The sequence below is a fragment of the Orbicella franksi genome, chromosome 7 (genome assembly GCF_964199315.1).
Source record: "Orbicella franksi chromosome 7, jaOrbFran1.1, whole genome shotgun sequence".
NCBI classification, from domain to species: Eukaryota; Metazoa; Cnidaria; class Anthozoa; order Scleractinia; family Merulinidae; genus Orbicella; species Orbicella franksi.
Genome location: NC_138151.1, coordinates 10,981,033 through 11,005,949, shown reverse-complemented (window position 1 = coordinate 11,005,949; position 24,917 = coordinate 10,981,033). Strand labels below are relative to the sequence as shown.

General features: G+C 39.7%; 4 protein-coding genes across 4 annotated transcripts; 1 reads left to right on the top strand and 3 right to left on the bottom strand.

The window, feature by feature from the left end:
* Positions 1-572: 572 nt before the first annotated feature.
* On the bottom strand, positions 573-1,953 carry LOC145493767 (trace amine-associated receptor 365-like). The gene has a single exon (XM_081473223.1). It carries the CDS (start codon positions 1,911-1,913, stop codon positions 663-665), a length of 1,251 nt encoding a protein of 416 aa, XP_081329349.1. The 5' UTR covers positions 1,914-1,953; the 3' UTR covers positions 573-662.
* A 5,722-nt stretch (positions 1,954-7,675) lies between these two features.
* Positions 7,676-10,020, top strand: LOC145493409 (uncharacterized). The gene has a single exon (XM_081472877.1). The coding sequence runs from the start codon at positions 7,999-8,001 to the stop codon at positions 9,169-9,171; it is 1,173 nt and encodes a 390-aa protein (XP_081329003.1). The 5' UTR covers positions 7,676-7,998; the 3' UTR covers positions 9,172-10,020.
* A 26-nt stretch (positions 10,021-10,046) lies between these two features.
* On the bottom strand, positions 10,047-11,953 carry LOC145493408 (uncharacterized). The gene has a single exon (XM_081472876.1). It carries the CDS (start codon positions 11,588-11,590, stop codon positions 10,463-10,465), a length of 1,128 nt encoding a protein of 375 aa, XP_081329002.1. The 5' UTR covers positions 11,591-11,953; the 3' UTR covers positions 10,047-10,462.
* Positions 11,954-19,122: 7,169 nt separating this feature from the next.
* LOC145493214 (uncharacterized) lies at positions 19,123-21,966 on the bottom strand. Its single transcript, XM_081472629.1, has one exon. It carries the CDS (start codon positions 21,694-21,696, stop codon positions 20,542-20,544), a length of 1,155 nt encoding a protein of 384 aa, XP_081328755.1. The 5' UTR covers positions 21,697-21,966; the 3' UTR covers positions 19,123-20,541.
* Positions 21,967-24,917: the final 2,951 nt, after the last annotated feature.

Here is a 24,917-nt window from a genome sequence, read left to right as displayed (position 1 = left end):
GTGGAGAAATTGGCGGACAATGAGCGTGACACAATTGAGCAGCGGAGAATATTTGTTCTTTGACATGTTTTGGAATTTTGCATCCATCATCCGCTGCACCGAAAACAAGCATGTATTTCGCTTCTCCTGTCGGCAACTACTTATAGCGTCAACAATACTTGCCACTTTCAAGTAAGTTTGTTAATGGAAAGTAGCCAAAAACTTTTGTGTAAACTTGAGAAATCGCTTGTTCGTGTGAAAGGTCTTTGGCATTTTTACCGAGAGCCCAAATGTCAATATTCTACTGTAATAGACGTATATATGCCATAGTATTAAAGTGCCACTAACCCCAAAAATTGATTTTCACTAATATATTCCTGATCTCCCCTGGGAAAAAAACATTGTACCATTCGCCCGTGGAAATAAAGGTCCGGAAAATTCACACCGAAATTTGTGGTCGAATGGAAAGCGCCCCCTGTCTCAAGTCGATTATGCTTCATATAGGGCGGTGATATTGGATGTCACCGTTTCAGGCCTACAAACAATTTCATGATACTTGGCGATTGGCAATTTTTTTTTTACGGAGATTAGTTGGAATCACATGATTTCCATCTTGATATATTTATTTGAGCGTTTCTTTTCAGGGTTGGTTGCATCTCCGTTACTCTCAGGATTGTCTTAACTCACCTCACACGCGCGCCGCTTTCACCATGGATCATTGCCCCTTGTTTCAGTAATGTATGTATAGGCTGCTGTGGATCTAAGCTATCTAAAGAGCTGCTGAATGCATCAAGCGTGGGAGCAGACAATGACCTTTTTAACATAACCACACTGGGTTTGTCATGAATAGAATAAAAAGCATCAGTTAGATTGCAAGATACTGATCTTGTCAAGCGTTGGGTATGTTTTCCTACTATGTGCAGCTCTGACGACTTAAATGTGTCCTTTTGCCTGATAAATTGAGCGGCACCGACTGCTGACTGTATTGCGTGAGATTTTTTTGTCCCTAACAGCTCGCGAAAAGCATTCCTAAAACGGTGGTCTCTATAACAGTAAAGCAGTGGATTAAATGAAGAGTTCAACTGCGTAGCCAGTTGTGTAAACCGGATAGCAGCATTTGTGCGAAGGAGTGACACTACATTTCCTAATATAGCAAAAACAAATAATGGGATAAACAAGGATATTATCGCAGCGGTTAGCAAACCAGTTGTCTTGGCAACTTTAGACTCCAGTTTTGCTTTTATTAGAACGTCGATTTGATAGGTTTCGTTTAGTTTACAATTGCTTATTCCAAGGTAAACCTTTCGATAAAAGAAGGCAACAAGAAATAAACAAACAGTTTCTACAGCAGCCCACCCGGTTAAAACGTTTCGCAATAGTGTAGGATCCCCAGAGACAGCTGCCATAGCAAAGTATGCAGCCGCTGGGAAGAACGCACAGAGCCAGGTACCTATCGCAATCTTTTTCAGGCGGCCATTTGTGATGTTACGCTTGTAGTCCTTCCATTTTTGTACCGCCACGTACCTCTCCCAAGAAATGATAGTCAAGTGATGCAAAGTAGCTGTGAAGAGTAATGGGGTGAAGAAGATATTCACTCCATATAACATACAGGAATGCTCAAATGAAACTTGACTTAATGTGAAGAAATCAATAGTGGCAGTTGCCGGCATAACTATAATCCCAACTAGAAGATCTGTAACAGCCAGGCTTGACAGCATCAAGTTTGAGGGTTTTTGTAGCTCTCTTCTTTGCTTGATCGCTAGGATTATGAATGCGTTTAAAACAATGGTCGGGAATGAAGCCATGATTGTCGTGAGACCTGTAATCAAGTGAAAAGCTGAGCCTTTGACTTCCCATGATACTTGCGGTGCGTACCGGCAATGAAACGCTGAGCTGGATGAAACAATGCTTATTTCGTTGTTGTTCATATCCATGGTGAAATTTCATAAAGAGAAGAATGTCTCTAGTTTGAATGCAGGAGCCGCTAAATAACCAACCACCCTTGTCAATCACACGTGGTCTTCAGCATCAGCTCTTACGACTGTCTGCAATGGTATCAATGAGTCCAGTTAATTCTGTGATATTTAAACAGGAATAAATATCTTTAAAATAAACTCATATTTCTTGACTCCTCTTCAATCCCACTAGCCTGTCTTTCCCACTGGAAAACAAACCAAATTTCAAAGGGACTGATGACCAATTTTCGATGAAGGGACCCAAGAGAAAAGTAAACACAAGTACTACACATGCTGCATTTTGTAACACCGATTTTCTTGGGAGCCGAATAGAAAATAGTCAATATGTCTGATGAGTATAGGATATTTAATTGCAATTGAAAGCAGCGTAAAGTTTTGTTTCGCGTAGCGTGGACTGTTTGCCTAAAGCTTTTGATCGTTCAGTTTCTTTTAATAAAGGTATAGTAAGCGTTGGTTCACGCCTAGTGCCTCCCAGGCCCTCGCGGTCAATTGATTTCGATGACGTATCCCAGACGAACAGCCCGGAGTCATTCTCGTCCCGAGGCCGCACCCCTTTTGGTCAGCACCAAGAATCGCGACCTCTGGCCGGGTCCAATTTTCTGAACATGCGCAGAGAATTCGTTTTGTACTCTCAGCCAATCAGATTTGTCAAACTTGACTCTGAGCATGCGTAGAGTGACGGGAAGTCCATGAATTGCGGACTTCCGGTGTTGAACCTTCCCAGAGGTTGCGATTCTTGATGCTAACCAAAAGGAACGCGGCCTCTGGGGACGAAAATGGGCCCGGAGTAGGCTAGAAAATAACAGAACGCGAATGTGTTTAGATCAGCAGTAAAATGCTTGTTGTTCATGTTGATTATGCTGAGGGATTTCAATTCATGGTCTTTCGTAAATATTTACGTACAGTAGAAAACCGAAGGGGCTCATTTACTCGATTGACTTTGCTACCCGGACACCTTCAATCACTCTCACCAAACAACTCAGTCGGAGAAGATGCTGATTGCTGCAACTCCTAGGAAACTGTATCTTCACTCTTTCAGCACGTTTTAATTTCTACAGTTTGGTACAGAAGAGGCACTTCCTTAGAACATACGTTTAAAACTTTTATGATGCTCGTCACACATTTTTTTTTCTTTATTTGACATGCATGAAGCCTAAGCGACGAATTGTATCAAGATTCGAATGCTAGCAGGTTGTGATTTATTAACTCTGTTCAACTTCGGAGTGTTTTAGTTCCGACTATTTAATGTTAACTCGACAACTGGAGAGATATTTCGCTTCGTTACAAATTTGTCATAACAAATTTTTAAATCTCTGTATAATAAAGAGAATTGTAGAAAAGATTGTATAGTCTCTGTTTGGTAAATAAGCCTGTGATTATTCGTTATGTGGTTCGTACAGAAATGTAGGTATTTAAATTGCATACAAGTTTAAGTTTAATTTCGCAAGGTAATTACGTAGCATAAAAATTGTCGGTTACAAGACAGCACTGTCAGCGAATTCTTGCTTACACAGCAGTCAAACCATAGTTAATTAATTAACTTACAAAATACCCTTGAACCGAAATTTAACAAAGTTTGTAATATTTTCTGTACTTTGATCGAGCGCGACGGTTACGTTTAAAAGAACCCTTCAAAGGTATAAGTATTTTTAGTGTAATCAGTATTTGCCTGTGGTTTGAAAGCGCGGATGCTTCTGACAAGATTATGTCCGTTTGGATCCAAATGAGCCGTTGAACTTGACCAGTTAACATTTAATCAAAAGCGAGGAGGTTAAATTGCTTTTCTCTAGCGGTCACTCCACAGGCAAACCACTCTATGTGTTGAAACGAACAAAATCTATGAGAGTTCTGAATAAAGCTCTGAAAATTGCATATCTAAATTACATGTAGGTCTGAATATCCCAATAAAGTTAAATGAAACTTTAATAGACTCATGTGTGGTGTTGTTTCGCTTTCCTGGGCCGTCTGAAGCGTCTTTTTACGAAATTACTTTTGTCTTACCGGTCTCCGGCCAGAAAATGACATGTATTGTGATTCAATTCTACCCTGATTACAATTTATTTACTTTTTTTTTTCTGGTGTATGGAAATAGATCATAATGGATACGAAAGAAAGGAAAATACTAAATTGTACCAAGGGTAATATTGAACCACGAATTGTGTATTCGGGGCATGAGAAAAAAGACCTGTTGTTATGTAGTCACACAACTAGAGAGGTATACCGCCTTATTATATTGAGGTAAAAGGCTCGAAAACTCCAAGTAGTCGATTATTTAAGTCGTCGAGATGAATATATAGGAAACACTAATTGTTTGTGAAAAGGGATTGTAGCGGCTGCCATAGCTAACATAACAGAGTTTTTAATTTGGGAAAGTAAATTTAGAAATTCTGGTAGCAGTCGACATCTATGAACGTTCACAGTCACAATTAGTCACTTTTTGAAATTCTGGTGGCAGTCGACATCTATAAATATAGTATTTCTAAGTGTCACGTATTCTTAATAATTTACTCATTCGTTCCATGTTACATAAAATTCAGTTGAAGTTAGCATATGAATCAACAATGGAAAGATGAACATAGCTGGTTTGGGTGGCCGTATAAACGGGATAAAACTATAAAGAATTGTATAGGTTGGGATTTCAGACTATATGGTCGTAATAACGAGGTGACTGTATTGACGAGGTGTCCGTAAGGCGGGATTCCACTGCAGATTTCATGTTGCCATGTCTCTATTCAGTAAATTAATTAGATCCCAAAAGACGTCAAAATCTGGTAAGAATATCAATGACCCACTCGGCTATCGCCTCGTGTGCCACATTTTTGTTCTTTCCACCAAAGTTATATATTCTTAGATACTTTAGTTTAATATTTATAACAAATTTTTCATACATTTTTACTTCGTTATTTTGGTTTCTTGGCGCACCTGTAAACTAGCTCAGCGTGCGTCCTATAGACTGCTTGCCCGGCAAGTCTATGGCTGTATGGGACGCACCGTTACCATAGCAAAGTGTGTTGTCCAAGAAAAATAAACTATATGTCTATATGTCTATATGTCTATGTCTATTTGTATTTGAAAAGACTCCGGCCCGCATTAGCCTCAACTGCAAGCTAGTACCAAAACAGAACCGAGAATACAAACATGGTGCAGTATTGCTTTTACCTTCGATTCTGTAAGTTAAAGTGCATTGATTGCGCCAAAGAATCGTTCACTTTCCTGAACGGAATTGTCGATTCAGCCAGAAATTCATATTCTGCGCAAAAAATCCGAGAGAACTAAAACGTTTTCTTATTTAGTCACTTAACAATAAGATGTGTACTTTCCTGAATCAGTTTATCACAAAAACTTCGGAATTACAAGAAGTCCATTATTTGAAGGGTAGCTGTGTCCTTCAATTAAAACTTTACAGTCACAACGTTTTGAACTAAGTACACACGCAATAAAACAACAACAACAAAAATTTGATTCACATCGTTCAGTCAATATCGTTTTAATAAAGTCAGAGTGCAACTTTAAACGGTAAATTAGAATTGTCATATTTTCTTGCTCAGGCAATCAAATAACGACTGATGAAAATGGAAATTGTTGGCGTTAAGCATGATTTAAACCTAAGAAACGCAACCAAGTGTATGAGAATAGAAGAGCGAAAATAAAAAGGGAACTGATCCCGAAATTTAATTGCAAGGAAAGTAAAACCTTCAAGCATTAAAATATGTGCTATTCAAAATTTGTACATACCTAAGTTTCGCGAAAGCAGGATACAACGGTTGGCCTCATCAAATAATTGTCCGCTATCTTCTTGGAGGTTAATGGTATCGCCAGAAATTCACGTCTGTTCTTATGTAATCATGCAACAAAACCATTTGTCGCTGTATCACTTGACACGGAAATTAGTGACAGTAAAACTACGGGATATTCCAAGCAATCCATTATTTGAAGGTACGCTGAATCCTTCCATTACGACATCGGACAGGTCGAAAAGCGCCGCTTCGAATTAAGTGCACGGTTGGAACGTACCAAAGGCTTTGAATGTGACAGTCGAGATGAATTACACAAACGGCTTCTGTTTGTTGGAAATGGACTTTGGCCGCTTAAATATGGTTTGAACTTTTGGCTTGTATAAATTAAGAAAAATTAGCGGCTTTCGTAAACAGTTTACAACTATAAATAGATGCAGCATTTTTTCTACAAATTGCAGTCGCATTAATTATTGGCTCGTGTAATTTTGTGAGCCTTTTGAAATTCAATTTACTCGTGAGACATTTATTGTAAATTGTTGTCAAAACCATGCGATTACCGTTACATTAAATTACATTCACAGTCAAGCAACCAATGACTAATCTAAAAGCGGATTAACTCGAGAGGGGTTTGATAAAGAGGGAAAGATAAGCGCGAACAAGGTTTTTTTTTTTTTTGAACAGCTTCTTCATTTCTTCATTCGACATTAAAGGGAAGTAGGGTTTTCTTCACTGTCTTTTATGTACAAAGGTGGCATCACCACATACAAACAACTTTTTCATCTTATTCTTGCGGTCTTCGTTGCATGAATTGCATTCAAAAGTATCTTATGACACCTGTCCATTACTCATTTAATTTCAAAGGCTATTGAATGGAACTTTTAATATTTATAGTTTAGACAACCAAACAGTGGGGATATGGAATCTCGAATGTAAAAGTGGATTATGTTTAAAATTTTCATAAACGGAATATATTGTAAAAGCGTAAAAATAATGGTGCTGATGTTTGCAGCAACAATTTAATAGCGATGTCACTTGCTATGGAAGAGAAGAGAAGGGAATTTATCCTGGTACATGTATTTTAGCACCATATTTTCAATGTTTACCAAACTGGTGTTATCGTAATTTTGGTGTCTGTATATCTAATATATCTAGCTACTCTAAGGTGGATCGAAACTATTTATTTGCGCGTTCGTTACTTTTCCCGACCGCTGGTCTCATTTATGCTGCTTTGTCCGTGTAGGCTGTGAGCTCGGAGGCGGGGAGAGGAAATACAGGAAGGCTTGAGCGTGTCATTGCGTAGTTTATTTTTCCACCTTGTCTTTGCACACTGCAGGGATGCCATCGAGCAAGCATCCACTCCAGCATTAGTAACGAGAGATTTTCCAGCCTTTAGGACATTGACAAAAGCACCATCGAGCCTTTTAGACTACAATTAAAAGATGTCGCATCTCTGCCGTCCAATAATCGCGGGTCTTGAAACGTGGACTAACAGGGACGTTAATTATTCCACCCCAGACAAAATCTGCATAAAGCATCGCTAAAAACTTTCAAAAGTCGAACATGGTACTCCGGCAGCGATGGGAGACGACCTTCCTATGAATCAAGAAAATGCCGGGATTCGATGTTCTTTCTTATATCATCTGAAACCTTAAGTAACCGGGGCGATTTAATAAAACCGGATTAGGCGCGATAAATCTCTTTGGCAAAGAGCCGGACTGCAGGAAATGCAGAGCAGTAGGATGAAATTTTGCCCGCTATTCGTTGAAGTGTCTTGATTGATACTGCCCAGTAGGATAAGATGTGCTCATGCATGCAATAATGAAAACTTTTCTTTCTTGTCCACCCGTAAAATGAAAACATATTGTTTGGAGTTTACCGAAAAACTAAGAAATCTTTCGATGCCGGAAGGATGACTCAGAAAGGTCCAGAACGTATCCCAGGGTGGTGGTTGTGGGTGGGGGGGGGGGGGGGAGCGGGGGGGGGGCAGTACTCCCAGGCAATTTGTGTGAGGGTGTGCGTCCCGCTTCCCTATTTATGACCGACATGGAATTATGGTCTGATTCAAAGTTAGTTATCTTTTGGCTTCGCTCAGACTCCTTCCTTATGAAAGCATTTTAGGTGTTCGTGTCCCAGAGGTCCCAATCCACATGGATCGAAGAGATTGGAGACCGACCTTTACCAAGCAGATGATCTCAGCAGAAGACTTCCCACCGAGGAACTCGATGGCCAATGGATGAAAGGTCCCGCTTTCCTAAGGAAACACAGGGAAGAGTGGCCCGCAGAGAAACTGGACACCCCTATGGCGAATGACCCCGAATGCAAAACACAAACAGGTCGGAGCTGTTGTCCAGAACCAAGATATTTTAAAGCCAAGTACCTTCTCAAGCCGGCAACGACTGTTCAGAATTGCCTACTGCATGCGTTTCCTGTCTAATGCAAAGAAAAAAGCAAGAAACCAGGTTTCCAGTAGGGAAGTACGCGAGGGACCACTTGTTCCAGAAGAGATGGAGCAAGCAGAGTGCTACTGGATAATGTCGGCACAGAGGGATCCGGAAGATTGGCAAAATCGCTTTAGCGATTTGGCACCATTTGTTTTAGAGGGCGTGGTGAGAGTAGGAGGAAGGCTAAGACATGCACCCCTTACCTATGAAGAGATCCACCCCATACTTCTGCCAACAAGCCATCTCATGTCCAAGCTGACCGTGCGAGAAGTACACACTCAAGCTGTACATTGTGAACCCGAAAGAACCCTGTCAGAAAGTCGCCAAAAGTTCTGGATAACTCATGGGCGAAACCTTGCAAAGGGCGTGGTCAAAGATTGTACAATATGTAGGAAGCTTCGCCAACCAGCACACAGTACCCTGATAGCCGATTTGCCGCCCGAGAGGTTGAAATCATTTTCTCCTCCCTTCTCTGTGATTGGTATTGATCTTTTTGGCCCCTTCAAATTGAAAACTGGACGAAACAGAACTAAAAGAGCCTGGGGAGCACTATTCACCTGCGCAACTGTTCGCGCCATTCATCTGGAGATTGTAGAAGATCTGTCCACTCAATCATTCATGCATGCCCTGCGGCGTCACGCAGCACACCATGGATGGCCACACACTATGATCTCGGACAATGGCAAGTCAATTGTTGGAACTGAGAAGGAGTTGAAGAAGCTAGCACAAGAGGGAAGAAATCAAATTGAAGAGTTTTCTGTTCTCCACAGAATTCGCTGGAGTTTTACCGCACCCCTCAGTCCACACCAAGGTGGAATTTATGACAGTCTTTTCAAGCAAACGAAGCGCGCCTTGAAAGCAATCGTCGTTTCTCAGTCTCTTTCCTGGAACGAAATGTCTACAATTTTCGCAGAAGTTGAATACCTCATCAATAGTAGACCATTAGGATACCCTTTGTCTCCAAACCACATTATCCTTGGTCGAGCAACAGCAACAGCACCCCAAGGCCCGTACCAAGAAACAAGAAACGTGATCTAGCTATGAACATGAACAAGAACAGCCCGTGATTTACGAAGAATGCGTGACTTTGAACAATGCAGGATTATCGAAATATGCGTGATTATTTTTCCATGTTTCTCTGTGGTCTTAAATAGTTTAGCGATTGCGGTTTCTAGTATATGGCAGCTCATGAATAGTTCGTTTTCCTACATTTGACAGCTCATGATGAATAGTTCGTTTTAGGACCAGAATTTTAGGTTTGGATTTCCGTTGCGATCAGCATAAGTATTGAAAACATTCAATTGTATTTAAGCTTCATCGTATTAGTTCTTCCATGCCACAGAGATCCACTCAATCAGAATCTACTAAATCAACTACAATAAAAATTAAAGAAATCTCTGGTGGTTTGACACGTTTTTTACCTTCTGCACCACCGACAAACCATTTTCTCTTTCGAAATTTGCCCGCCATTTTGACACCAATCAATCCTTGTTTTCGCCCACTTCGTGCCTTGTAATTTAGTGACCCGAGTGATAGCGGAACCCTACCTTTGAATTTTTTCTCGTAAACCTGGGCCTGCTTTAATCCCCTTCCTAAGTTAACCCTGAAACTAAGATTGCCCTTTTTCCTTGTAGTTAGGACCTAAGGCAAGTGGGCCTATACATGGACAGAGGGCTCACAACATAAAATGAATTACTTTTAGTTAGGTAATCATGCCACGTTACAGATTAAGACTTGAAGTGCTATTGCTATCTTACTAGTTCGATTTACATATAAATAATTGATTCATTGTTAATTAGCTACTTATTAATTAATTAATTAATTAATTAATCGAGTTGTACATAGAATTTTTTTATTAATTTAATTTTTTAATGGTTCCTATCTTGAGGAAAATGACAATATTTTCCCTTCAAAATATAATTTGCTGTTGCATGATAACTGAAACGGCACCCAAAAATTGAATTTCTTAAAAATGGCAAATAACTATGACAGAAAATGAAAGTAAAACATTTAAAAATGTTTTTAGATGCAATGTTTATTGAGTCACTAACGTCGCTATCTGCGTCTCCAAGCTTCTCCAAAATCAAAAGTTCACCGTTGTTGCATCATTAAAAAATATTAATCCAAGAAACTGATTCTCATTTAATGTCACAAGCGATTGACTCAATATTTTATATCTACCTGTCATTTATGCCTCGTAAATTAAGATACCATCTTGTATCAGTTCACAGGTTAATTCTTTGGTGACTGTATCTCTGGCGGGTGAACAACTACAGCTCAGTTTTTAGCTGCTTCATTGCAGCTAGTAACGAGAAAACAAAGGTTAAGTCTACAGTTCTTCAAAGTTCCTCTTGCCAATTGGTGGGGGATCAAAAACTGTACACGAAGCTGGCAAACTACATTGGAGTAGGACTTCAGCTGACGCCTTGGCAAAGTTTTTGCACACAGCGTTTCCCAAGTACTTGTCTCGGTTCTCTTCAGTCGTCAGATCTACAATTTGGCAACTCTGGGGTAATTTATCCACTTCAAACTGGCAAATTCTCAAGCCCGTCAGACCTTTCTCCCTTCCCTTTTCCATGTAATATTTGGCCACGTCCAAGGAAGCTGATGTTGATATAAACTGGGAAGCATACTGCGGACGACTGCCGCAGTTAACGTGGGAAAGAACAGTTTTTTGGGCAGCGGGATTTTTTGCGACAATTCCCTCTGGATTCTCGTCTGGTCGTAATATTCGATAAATGTTTTCTGGCAGTGTAAGAGGTTCTGCCCATAATTCTTCCTCCTCAAGGGAAAAGCTCGACAACTGGCACCCAATGGCATCAAACTGGGACTGGCAAGGAGGAACACATCCGTATCCGTCACAACAGCTCATGGTATTTTTGTTGCAGCACGTTTCAGTGGCATTCACCTTGCAGCAAGAATTTTCACCGGTGCAACAATTCTTCCCACAACAAGCAGCTTCGTCCTGGCAACAGCTTTCTTCGTTGCAACAAAATAAACCCGCCTCACAACAATTTCCTCCACAACATTTCTCTTCAGCCTCGCAGCACTGCTCCCCGCAACACTCGCGTTCATCCAAACAGCAGTTTTCTTCATTACAGCAAAAGCTACTAGCCGTGCAACAATACTCTCCACACAGTTTTGGATATCCCTCAGGGCAGCAAAATTCTGGGTCTTCTTCAGGTAAGCATAGTCGGTTATCTGCAGGGCAACACTTACTCTCCGGATTCCCTGGTGAGCAGCATCTTTCATCTCCTGGGCAGTAGTATGTCACGCCTTCAACTTCAAAGCAGACCTCGAAGTTTACCTTTGATTTATGCAGATCGCTTTTCTCAGGACTCGCAGCTTTTCTCAAGGCTTTCTTGCAGCCGTTCTCTCGACGTACTTTATGACCTGATACAAACAGGCTTGTCGCAAGGACAACGAGAATAATGCCTCTTAGCCTCCAAGCAAACATTGTTGCAACTGCCGTTACATTGTTCGGAGCAACTGAGAAATGAAGCAACCGCGCTCTAGGAAAAATACTTCCTTGTGGCGACACCGAACTCTCAGGATTGACATGGTAGTACGTCACAAGCCCGGAATGGCATATGCATGTTTCCTGAAATAGTGTCTAGGAAGTCTTGTCAGCACGCGTCCTGATGATATGAGGTAATTTGTTTTTCTTTCTTAGGATTTCGAAAGGTCAAGGCGTAATGTAGTGATTTCATGTCTTTTCAAAACACGCAAGGCAAAAAAAGCAAAAAAGTGTCTATTGTAAATCGCTCACTTCTTGAGCGATGAGCGATGGAGAATAAGGCGAATGAGAGCACTAGTAACCAGTTCCTTCTCATGAAATCTTCTAATTAACAGGTTCTTAATTATTTTCTTCTTATGTCTATATTACTCATAAGATAAATGATACATATCTTATGTTACAAATAAAATAAGAAATATAATAATAATAGAGAGATAAATATATTCGTTTAGCCCAGAGCATTTTATATTCAAATATGACATATTTGTTTGTACATTTATTCATTCATTCATTTTTTTTTTTTTTTTTTTTTTTTTTCACCGAGGTCCAAGACATTAAAGTGGCTTAGTGCCTTGTGACTTGTAGCCAGTCAAAACAGTCTCTCTTGGAGTCGTCACGAAACTTGGGAAAGGAGCCTTATGCAATGCTTCAAAAACAGTTTCTCAATATAAGGAAGTATCCGTAAAAAACACAATAACCATTTTTTAAAGATAAGTCTTGACTTGTCTCATACTACATTCATCATCTAATGGCTGACTAATGTGCTTCTGTAGTTATCTTTAGCGCACGCATTATGGCATTGCGTATTTGAGACAAATATGCCCTTTTTTGATTGTTTGTGTGTTTGTTTATTTGAAATTTGTGCCTGCCACTAATAATTTTATTGAGGAAAACCTCAGTATATAAAGACATGAAAATCCATTCGTCAAGTTGAATACAAATCGGTGCAGTGGCGAAATTCACACTTTTGCACGCACATATCCTAAGTTTTATGTTTTGGATCGATGTCACCATCAGCAGTGCTTTGCTGTGGCGTTAAATGGCAGAAAAATTTAGAAACAAGACAAGCCTGGTGCTGACGATGACAAAGGTGAACCCACAAGTCTGGCTGGCCTCTCCTATGGGCGATAGTTCACATTTCATTCCATTTTTGGCTGCTCTATTAAGGAGGGGGGGGGGGGGGGAGTTGGAGACTATACAAATCCCATTTCCCCCAGCCCAAATCCTAGCTTAAGGCTCGAATCTCCCTCAAGATCCCATTCCTAGCTGCAACAAAATTTAATGATTCAATTCCAATTGGCGTAAAATGCGAATCTTATTTCGCATTTTAGGCCATTCTCAGAGGCCCAGGGGCAGCTAGTAAGCGAAGGTTTGCCAGACACTTACGAAAATTCCTTTCCACCTGACTTACTACACAGGGTATCCGATGATGATCTTATCCCTTCAGGACCCTCCATATGTCATAAATAGATAATCATTTCCATGTCTACACGGTTGCTCAGATATTTCTCTCCCTTTATTTTTCTATCTATTTCCACAGGAGCAAAACCCTTAACATGATCTTTTACACGAAAGTTAGCTTTAGCCTTTTAGTTGTCTGCCTCTTATTTCACTTTATCTGCAAGAAGGACAGTGTAAATTTGGCGTCTGGAATTTCTAATCGACCCTTTTAAAAGTTAAATTCGTGATTTTAAGCGCGCAGATAAGATGACGTTTCTGAAAATTTGCTCCATAGATTCGAAGATTCGATGGGTCTTATATAATTGATATTAGTGCATTAGTCCGGCTAGTAATAGTACATTTATTCCTCGTTCATATTTTTTGCTTTGTTGTTGTGCGCTCAGCAACGACTTATTTGAAGGATAAGCTGGAACCAGCCGTTGACTCGTGCGACTTTCGAGTGACCCTCTTTACTTGAGCCTGCTGTTTTGACAACCCAACGTTTCTGTAGAAACCAATCTAATGAGTATGTTTTACCTTTCTTTAGTTGTCGATGTAGCGCAGTAGAGTAGATGGTTGCCCTTACAGGCGAGAGGCCGTGATTTCAAATTCTACAGGGCACAATGTAACACGGGCAGGCGGGCGGGCGGGCAGGCGGGCGGGCGGGCAGGCGGGCGGGCGGGCAGGCGGGCGGGCGGGCAGGCGGGCGGGCGGGCAGGCGGGCGGGCGGGCAGGCGGGCGGGCGGGCAGGCGGGCGGGCGGGCAGGCGGGCGGGCGGGCAGGCGGGCGGGCGGGCAGGCGGGCGGGCGGGCAGGCGGGCGGGCGGGCAGGCGGACGGGCGGGCAGGCGGGCGGGCGGGCAGGCGGGCGGGCGGGCAGGCGGGCGGGCGGGCAGGCGGGCGGGCGGGCAGGCGGGCGGGCGGGCAGGCGGGCGGGCGGGCAGGTGGGCGGGCGGGCAGGCGGGCGGGCGGGCAGGCGGGCGGGCGGGCAGGCGGGCGGGCGGGCAGGCGGGCGGGCGGGCAGGCGGGCGGGCGGGCAGGCGGGCGGGCGGGCAGGCGGACAGGCGGGCGGGCGGGCAGGCGGGTAGGCGGGCAGGCAGGCAGGCAGGCAGGCAGGCAGGAAGGAAGGAAGGAAGGAAGGAAGGAAGGAAGGAAGGAAAGAAGGAAGGACGGAAGAAATCCATACCTATCTCTCTTATTAATGTCTACGTCATTGTCCGAGTTAAAAACGATATGATATCCTGACATGCGAAGATATCATTTTTGATAACACTTTTTATTGTTCCTTTAACTACACTTAAATTTGTTTGTGTGTGATCGAAACATCTTGGGATTTTCTTCAGACGTCTTTGGTAATCTTCAGAAAATTTCCAGAAATCATCGAAAAATGTTCGGAAACGTTCGTCTGGCCCTCGCTTAAATTTTGAAAAATCTTCGGAAATCTTCGGAAAATCGCCACAAACGTCGTTATCTATTGTGAATATTTTATATGATAAAAAGAAAATTACATGGTCGCTTGGAGATGCGAAATTTACCTTCTCGTGTTGAAAAATACTTCGCTCGTTTGCTGCGCTCACTCGTGAAAAATTTTTCAACACTCGAAGATAAATTCTGTATCTTCGCGCGGCCATGTATTATCCTCTATTTAATCAAAACTAGACGCTTTGCTGCGTGTACCCAGGCAGTCGTTATACTAAGAAGCACGAGCTATATTGCAATTGAGCTAAATGTTCTGCATTTGAAGTTGTACGAAATTCAATCGAATCGATGTGCTTAAGCTATTCTGTTTTTGATTGCATTTCTTGGAATTGATTAATAGCTTATTACTCGTTTGCAGGTCTTTAGGGCGTGAAATGAGTCCAGGTCTTTATATCAGCCTATAAACGTTACGGTCTATTTTCCTCAGCCTTTGTCGTTGTTATTTGCGTTTCTCGAGCAAGCGAGACATTTTGAATTTCAGAGTTATGGCAGTGCGTGACATAGACCTACGAACGCGTTTGTCGAAAAACATATACTTATCTCGTGATTTTTAGCCCATTCAGAAGTTAAAGTACTTGGAAAAGTGCTTATGTAAATGCTTGTTTGTTCCGTACAGATAATCAGTCGCCTAGATAGCCAAAGTAAGCTCCAGATGTTTACACCATTTTCCGGCCGCAATGTTGGCGTACCGCGGAGGTACACCAATATGGCGGCTCTATACTGGTCTCTGTGAATTTGTGCAAAATATTTCGACGAATATCTGAGCTTGGGAAAACGTAGAGACTTAAAAATTAGAGAAGTGTCATCTTTATAAATCTCCTATCACATTACAATTTCTGATTTAATCCACTCAATGGTTTTCGAATAATTTTTTTTATTGCGTCAGGATTGCGTGACAGTGTAAGTCAAGAATTGTTTTGCTAGGGTCAACATACGTGTACATTGGTTTCTTTCAGCTAAAATGTACACTAATTCGCTACATGGGTTTCACTCATGTAAATACACATAACTCTGTTACAAGAAAATTACGAGAAAACATCGTTTAGTTCGAGATTTTATCTTTATTATACTTAACGAAGTTTCTCAGAGCGTTTTACTTAGGTGTACTCGGACAGATAAATTCGTAAACAAATTCTCTAACCTTTATGCTCTTGTTGCTCAGACGTTCTTGAGTTCGTGATGGGATTCTACTTGGTTCACGATCACGTCTAAAAATACGATGACGCTTCTGAGGATGCTTTTTATCAAGTTGAAGAGTTGATAGCCCCGATTGATGGCTCCTTTGGTATAACATGATTCTTGATAAATTCACTCAAAATGTTCGCTCGTAAATTGTCTCTCGTAAGGCTTGCAGACCGACCCGTTCCGAAAACGCTTAATGTCCTTTAGTGTTGGTTATCTCGAACGGTGTGTTCGTTTTGTATATGATTTCATCGCCCTGGGAATAATGGAATCCGTGCTAACTTTTCACGACGACAACTTCTGCAAATTCCATGTGCTGTACGCATGCACAGGTGACGCATGTGCTTTAGAGACCAGAGGGCGATTTGTGACTGAAAGAGGAAAAAAAAAAACGGAGCCGAAATTTAAACCCAGGCCTCACTGCCTGGGTAATAACATAATGGTGACTTAAAGAAATAATACCGGCCTGCATAAAAATAACGAAAACTGAAAATATTTAGCTCTTATTAACCGAGCTAAGTCGGTCTGTATGGGAGAATCTTGACCGAGGTCGTGAGTACAGACCGAACGCGGTGTGGTCTGTACGCACAACCGAGGTCAAGATTCTCCCATACAGACCGACTTAGCTCGGTTAATAAGATGTTTATTATATGGCAAAGAAGAAAACTTTAATTCGTTTAATGTAACTGGCTTGCTAACATTTTGCTTGCGAACGGCGATGAGCTTAACTTAAACCTGCCGAAATTTGCTCGTCCTCTTTACTTTTTTATTTGTCACCACGCTTTTTTTGCACTTTCATAAATGACTGAGAAGAAAATAAAAGAAAATGGTGAACATTTTTGTATTTTAGTTTCCTATTTTTTCAACGCAGAATGAAAGCGGTCTAAATGCCGGTCTAGATGGGAAAATCTAGACCGCGGTCATTATCGATTTCAGCCAATCAAATTCGTGAATTCGGTAGTTCCCAGTCCTTGTGAGATATATATTTTGGTTAAATCAGAAACTGGTATCTGTAATTTATATTTACAGCATATGTCATTAATAACATTTTCCAAATGATATTTTCTTTGGTAAACTAATTTCTTTACAACTTTGTACTTGCTTTCATGAAAATCAATGTATTCACTGGCTATATCATAACTGTTAACTATTCCACAATTACGGCATATATGAGCCTTTGTCATTGATATTGTCTTGTTTTTCACAACATAGTAGGTATGTTGTTGATGGTTGTTGTAATTCTTGATCACAGAATGGGCAATCTATATACTCCATGGTAATCATTTCATTGTGTAATTCTGTATTGCAGTTCATTACTATTACGTTACAATAAATTTAGTCAGAATCTGTTGATTGCGAAAAATCTGGTGACCATCCTTCACCCGAAGATTGAGAATCCCATGTTGAACTCTGACTTGATTGGCTTGATTGACTTAGACTTTGGCTTGTACTTTGGCTTGATTGACTTGATTGACTGGATTGACTCGATTGGCTTATACTTTGGCTTGATTGACTTGTTTCCCATGATTGACTTGAACTATATGAACACATATATTATAGGTTTAGATTTCATTTTTTATATATTTTTATTTATTATTAGTTTTATTATTTATTATTTTATTATTTTATTTTTTATTATAAGAATATTTTATTATATTATTTTTTTGTTTTTTTTTATTGTTTGCTTATTTTTTATTTTATTTATTTTTTATTTTTTGTTAAAAGAATATTTTTATTATATTATATTTTTATTAGTTTATTATTTATTTTTATTTATTTTTTATTTTTTTAGCGTAAGAATATTTTTATTTTATTATTTTTATTATATTTTTTAAATTTTTGTATTATTTGTTTATTTTTTAGTTTATTAGTTTTGTTATATATTTTTATTTTATGAATTATGAAGTATATTCTTTTAGCTTAGGAAAATAACCTAATAAAAAATTCTATAATGTTTTTAAAAAAGAATCATTTTGGAAAAAATTTAAACTTTTTTTTATGTAGATAATACTACATGGAAGTCATACGTTGGCTTTGTTCGTATTGTTGCGAATATTCAAATTTGTTAGCGTATATAGTTCAACATAAACAATGAAGCATAAGGAGAATAAAGAAGAGTTTGAGAAACGATATGATAAATAATATAATTCATATATATGAAGTCTTATTGTGTAAAACAGGAAAAGGTAACTGATTGTGTTCCAGGAACTAAAAAAATATATGAAGACTAAAAATGGAAGAACAATGTTAAAATGTAAATGTGCTGAATGTGGAATAACTAAAACCAAATTTGTTAAAAACCAAACACGGGGTAATTTACCAAGTATTGGGACGGCAATAGATGTTATTCAAACAACAACAGCAAAATTAATGCCAAGCAGTAAACCCGCTTTCAAAGATTTTTGGAGTGGTAAAACATTTGAGCGAGCTGGTGAAAATATCAAGAGACAGTTCACAAAATCAAAACCACCTTACAAGCAAATAACAAAGAAAAAGATACCTGGATGTGAATCCAATATCTATAAAGATGGTAAATGGTTCAATTTTGGATGTCCGGGCAGCTTAACCGTAGAAGAATCTTTTAATCGATAAGAGAGCATAAACTCACAAACATTCTGGGTTTTGTGTTTCTAACGTGTTAGAAATAAAGTGAGAACTATTACACAAATAATCATAGATAGACTTCCTAGGAATATTTATTCGACTTCCTGTCACGCAAGATTTCCTTGTTTTTATGGAGTATTTCTTCTATTTGTTTTATATCAAATTTAATTATACCTTGTTTCACAAATTTATCAAGACGTGTCCTATGATATTCCGTATTCTCATGAATTTCTTTTAGTATGATTGGAATTGACAATTGGCAGCTTTTACAAAATTAATGGGGAGCTTTCATTATATATTATCTTTAGAAAATTATTTTTAAATGTTTTCAGCATATATAGTCAACCATGAAAAGGTCAACGACTGTCTGATGCAATGATGTGTTTCTGATGCGTTAGAAATAAAGTGAGAACGATTAGGGAAAGTCCCGTGGATACATAATGTGTTTCTAACGTGTTAGAAAGAAAGTGAGAACGATTTATGGATGCAATTTTGACTGTCTAATCATAGAGTTGAGTTGGTTTGAGAGTAAAGGGAATCAATAAGATTATAATAAAGAAGGACATCATCATAGTAACAAGCAAATGTACCACAAGATGAAGATCAAAAAAAAAACTTTGTCATAAACTTTGTCATAAACTTTGTTATAAACTTTGTTATAAACTTTGTACTTTGTCATAAACTTTGTCATAAACTTTGTCATGAACTTTGTCATAAACTTTGTCATAAACTTTACTCAAAAATTTGAAACTTGTGATTGGCTGCAAAAATCATACGACTGTCTCATGGCTTGATAACAATAGAAATCAGATGACTCATTTCCTAGGGAAGGTCCCGTAATAGACTTCCTGTTTTCCGAGAATCTTCGCTTGATTGAGCACCATACAAACCACATTATAAATTCGAAAGGATATATAATATGCGATCAAAAACCGTCTTGTGGAGCTTGGTTTGGTGATCATGATGATTTCTATTTTAATTAGAGTAGTATAGAGAATGAGGGGAGGAGGAAGCATCAGAATTCATTTAAAAAGCTTGAAAATACCATTATTCGAGTTGGGGTCCGGCGAAGGTATTTTTTTAACTCGTGGAGCTTGTTGACAGCCATTTTTTGGTCCAATGCGCCCTGAAACCCTCACTCTCTATACTACTTGGGACGAATAAAGTATGTGTGTATGTATGTGTGTGAGTGGGAAAGGCTGGTTGAAAAACGAACTTCCGTAGATAACACATTCCATAGCCGTATCGGTGACATTGAAATATGCTTCTTAAGACGTTTAGATCATGGATAAGGTATTATTTCACTTCCACTCCGCTTCAAGTAAGGACTGTACTCCGGGATGGTCCGAAAAGCCTTGATATCTTAAGGATTGTGCCTCGTAATTCAAAGTTTATTTTTGCGCGATTGACTAAGTACTATGACGAAAAGAAATCTTGGAGAATTGGGAGTAATAACGCATCTTATAATTTGCATTACGAAAAGAAGTGCAACAGGTTCAGTTGTATAAAATTACACGAACGATTCCAGGAAAAAATTCAGATCTGATGCCCCTTTAATTCAATGAAACCACCAACTTTAAATTTTAGTAAAAACTATGAAAAGAAATGAACGGGTCGGAACATAAACTAGGCAAAACTAAAGATCTATAATAATTCTTAAACTTGACAAACTTCCTGATCTCTAAAAATAAATTAACAGCACGATGACAACTTGCCTTGGCACTTATCGTGTCGTAATCAGACAAACCTCTGATTTGAAAATATTTTCCCTTCAAAATATATTTTGCTGTTACATGATAACTGAAAAGGCACATAAAAATTAAATTTCTTAAAAATGTCAAATAACTATGACAGAAAATGAAACTAAAACATTTTAAAATGCTTTCAGATACAATGTTTATTGAGTCACTAACGTGGCTATCTGCATCTCCCTCCAGAGTCAAAAGTTCACCGTTGTTGCATCGATAATAAAAAAAAAATTGATCCACGAAACTGATTTTCCTTCAATGTCACAAGCAGTTGACTCAATATTTTAAATCTACCTGTCATTTATGCCTCGTAAATTGAGATACGATCTTGTATCACTTCACGTTAATTCTTTGTTGACTGTATCTCTGGCGGGTGAACAACTACAGCTCAGTTTTGAAATGTTACATTGCAGCCAGTAACGAGGAAACAAATGTAAAGTCTACAGTTCCTCAAAGTTCCTCTTGCCAATTGGTGGGGGATCAAAAACTGTACACGAAACTGGTAAACCACATTGGAGTAGGACTTCAGCTGACGCCTTGGCAAAGTTTTTGCACACAGCGTTTCCCAAGTACTTGTCTCGGTTCTCTTCAGTCGTCAGATCTACAATTTGGCAACTCTGGGGTAATTTATCCACTTCAAACTGGCAAATTCTCAAGCCCGTCAGACCTTTCTCCTTTCCCTTTTCCATGTAATATTTGGCCACGTCCAAGGAAGCTGATGTTGATATAAACTGGGAAGCATACTGCGGACGACTGCCGCAGTTAACGTGGGAAAGAACAGTTTTTTGGGCAGCGGGATTTTTCGCGACAATTCCCTCTGGATTCTCGTCTGGTCGTAATATTCGATAAATATTTTCTGGTAGCGTCAGAGGCTCTGCCAATAATTCTTCCGCTTCAAGGGAAAAGCTCGACAACTGGCACCCAATGGCATCAAACTGGGACTGGCAAGGAGAAACACATCCGTATCCGTCACAACAGCTCATGGTATTTTTGTTGCAGCACGTTTCAGTGGCATTCTCCTTGCAGCAAGAATTTTCACCGGTGCAACAATTCTTCCCACAACAAGCAGCTTCGTCCTGGCAACAGCTTTCTTCGTTGCAACAAAATAAACCCGCCTCACAACAATTTTCTCCACAACATTTCTCTCCAGCCTCGCAGCACTGCTCCCCGCAACACTCGCTTTCATCCAAACAGCAGTTTTCTTCATTACAGCAAAAGCTACTAGCCGTGCAACAATACTTTCCACACAGTTTTGGATATCCCTCAGGGCAGCAAAATTCTGGGTCTTCTTCAGGTAAGCATAGTGGATGATCTGCAGGGCAACACTTACTCTCTGGATTCCCTGGTGAGCAGCATATTTCATCTCCTGGGCAGTAGTATACCACGCCTTCAACTTCAGCGCAAACCTCGAAGTGTACCTTTGATTTACGCAGATCGCTTTTCTGAGAAATATCGGGAGGACTCGCAGCTTTTCTCAAGGCTTTCTTGCAGCGGTTCTCTCGAGGTACTTTTTGACCTGATACAAACAGGCTTGTCGCAAGGACAACAAGAATAATGCCTCTGAGCTTCCAAGCAAACATTGCTGCAACTGCCATTATACTGTGCGGAGCAACTGAGAAATGAAGCAACCGCGCTCCGGGAAAGGTACTTCCCTGTGGCGACACCGAACTCTCAGGATTGACATGACACGTCACAAGCCTGGATTGGCATGTTTCCTGAAATAGTGTCTAGGAAGTCTTGTCAGCACGCGTCCTGATGATATGAGGTAATTTGTTTTCCTTTCCTAGGATTTCGAAAGGTCAAAACATAATGCGGTGATTTCATGCCTTTTCAAAACACGCAAGGCAAAGAAAGCAAACAAGTGTCTACTGTAAATCGCTCACATCTTGACCGATGGAGAATACGGCGAATGAGAGCATTAGTAACTAGTTCCTTCTCATGAAATCATCTAATGAAATGGTTCTTAATTATCTTCTTCTTATGTCTATATTACTCATAAGATAAATGATACATATCTTATGTTACAAATGAAATAAGAAATATAATAATAATAAAATACAAATACAGAGATAAATATATTCATTTAGTCCAGTGCATTTTATATTCAAATATGACATATTTGTTTGTACATTTATTCATTCATTTTTTATTTTTTTATTTTTTTATTTTTTTCACCGAGGTCCAAGACATTAAAGTGGCTTAGTGCCTTGTGACTTGTAGCCAGTCAAAACAGTCTCTCTTGGAGTCGTCACGAAACTTGGGAAAGGAACCTTATGCAATGCTTCAAAAACAGTTTCTCTATATAAGGACGTATCCGTAATATCAGTTTTTATCACCGTTCGATTAAACAGCAACAAATTCACTCCTAATATTAAGCCGTTATGTGTGTACGTGTTCATGAACTAATTCCAAAAGCAACAAAACAACTTAGCCATTTTTTTTCTCGTTTGGAAACCCATTGAGACACTCGCCCTCATCATTGAAAGGTTAAGAAACGGCACAAAAAGCAAGCAAGTCTTGACTCGTCTCATACTACATTCATCATCTATATTTATCATTTGTTTGTCGGTTTATTTAAAATTTACGCCTGTCACTTATGATTTTACCTCAGCTTATAAAGACATGATAATCCATTCGTCAAGCTAAATAAATCGGTGCAGTGGCGAAACTCGTACTTTTGCAGGCACATGTCCTAAGTTTTATGTTTTGGATCAATGTCACCAACAGGAGTGTTTTGCTGTGACATTAAATAACAGAAAAATTAAGAAATAAGACAAGCCCGTTGCTGACGATGACAAAGGTGATCCCACAAGTCTGGCTGGCCTCTCCTATGGGCGACAATTCACGTTTCATTCCATTTTTGGCTGCTCTATTGAGGAGGGGATTGGGGGGTGGGGGGGGGGGGGGAGGGGAATTTCGAGGGAGATGGAAAACTACAAATCCCGTTTCCCAGCCCAGATCCCAGCTCGCCCAAGATTTCATTCCCAGCTGCAATAGAATTTAATGATCCAATTCCAATTGGCGTACAAAGCGAATCTTATTTCGCATTTTACGCCATTCTCGGAGACCCAGGGGCAGCTAGTAGGCGAAAGTTTGCCCGACGCCCACGAAAATCCTTTCCACCCGACTTACTGCCCAGGGACGTCTCCGAGGATGAGCTTATCCCTTCAGGACCCACCATTTATCATAAGTAGATAATCATTTCCGTATTTTTAAACGAAAGACTACATGGTTGCTCAGATATTTATCTCCCACTATTTTTCTATCTAAATCCACAGGAGCAAGTTTGCCAGACGCCCACGAAAATCCTTTCCACCCGACTTACTGCCCAGGGACGTCTCCGAGGATGATCTTATCCCTTCAGGACCCTCCATGTATCATAAGTAGATAATCATTTCCGTATTTTTAGACGAAAGACTACATGGTTGCTCAGATATTTCTCTTCCATTATTTTTCTATCTATTTCCACAGGAGCAAAACCCTTAACATGATCTTTTACATGAAAGTTACCTTTAGCCCTTTAGTTGTCTGTCTCTTTTCGCACTTTACCTGCAAGAACGACAGTGTAAATTTGGCGTCTGGAATATCTAACCGACCCTTTTAAAAGTTACCTTCGTAATTTTAAGCCCGCAGATGAGATGACGTTTCTTAAAATTTGCTCGATAGTTTCGAACATTCGATGGGTCTTATGATTCACATTAGTGCATTAGTCCAGCTATATAGCTAATAATGGTACATTTATTTCCTGTTAATAATATTTTTTGCTTTGTTGTTGATGTTTTTTGGAAGGGGGGGGGGGGGGGGGGCTTTGGAGGGGCTTCTATGTGTAGGATTCCACGTGCGAATTTTTATCTTAGCTTGCCATTTATATATGCAAATTAGGGCTATTTAAACGCTACGATTTCCTAGCGCGTCAATCTTTTCAACGTTTTCTCTAGCTTCAAGTAAATATTGTTGCGGAATCTATACTCTACCTAACTTCACCGTCATTGCTACAGTCAGGAAACATTTGTAAGTCTTTATATTCTGTCCTGTATTTTTATTATCGCTCGGCTCTTCTTCATATGTATTTTTATTTATTTTTCTAGTCGAACCTCGCTCGATCACTCAATACTCAACGGGCTCCTAGAGTCTCTTCAACAGTGCGTGAGTGCGAAATCTCTAGACGTAGCGTCATCAAGAACTGTAAGCTACGCTATGCACATCAAGATGTCCAAGATTGTTTCAGTTCACTGCTTTTTAAAAATAGTGAGGCAGATTCCTCGTCAATTTAAATCTCTGTTTTGTTTAACTCGTAAACAATTATTTACAGACCATGTATGAATGCTATCAAAATAACGGAGGGAATTAAACCTCTCCTCTTTTCCTATCCTTAGATTAAAACTTTGAAATATTAAGGAAGAGAGTTTGTAGGAAATGCAGACATCAAGTTTGGAATTCAGCTTGTTTTTTTTTTTGTTTTTTGTTTTTAATTCAACAGAGATAATTTTCAACCAAAAGTTAACTTCGAAACGCTTAGAAAGTGTCAAATTCAAAAACATGAGTGTTTGACGGGGACCTGAAAACTACACTCTTTAGAGCTCGGGTCTTTTGGCTCTGAATCCATCCTTACACCCCCACTTTAAAACTTTAGCAACTCCCCCAACCAATCTCTCTTCGCCCTTATATTATTTGCTGAACAAAAAACGTAACGTTGTCTTCAACTTACAATTGAAGCAAGACTTTGGGCACACCTCCTCCATACCTTCTCGATAGTCAGTGCAATAGCCATTCCTTTTGTAGAATGAGCATAATCCAATTTCTCTATCTGCGCAGA

Excerpts from the sequence above, each read along its gene's own strand:
- LOC145493767 (XM_081473223.1), bottom strand. The coding sequence starts at position 1,913 with ATGGATATGAACAACAACGAAATAAGCATTGTTTCATCCAGCTCAGCG.
- LOC145493409 (XM_081472877.1), top strand. The coding sequence starts at position 7,999 with ATGACCCCGAATGCAAAACACAAACAGGTCGGAGCTGTTGTCCAGAAC.
- LOC145493408 (XM_081472876.1), bottom strand. The coding sequence starts at position 11,590 with ATGTTTGCTTGGAGGCTAAGAGGCATTATTCTCGTTGTCCTTGCGACA.
- LOC145493214 (XM_081472629.1), bottom strand. The coding sequence starts at position 21,696 with ATGGCAGTTGCAGCAATGTTTGCTTGGAAGCTCAGAGGCATTATTCTT.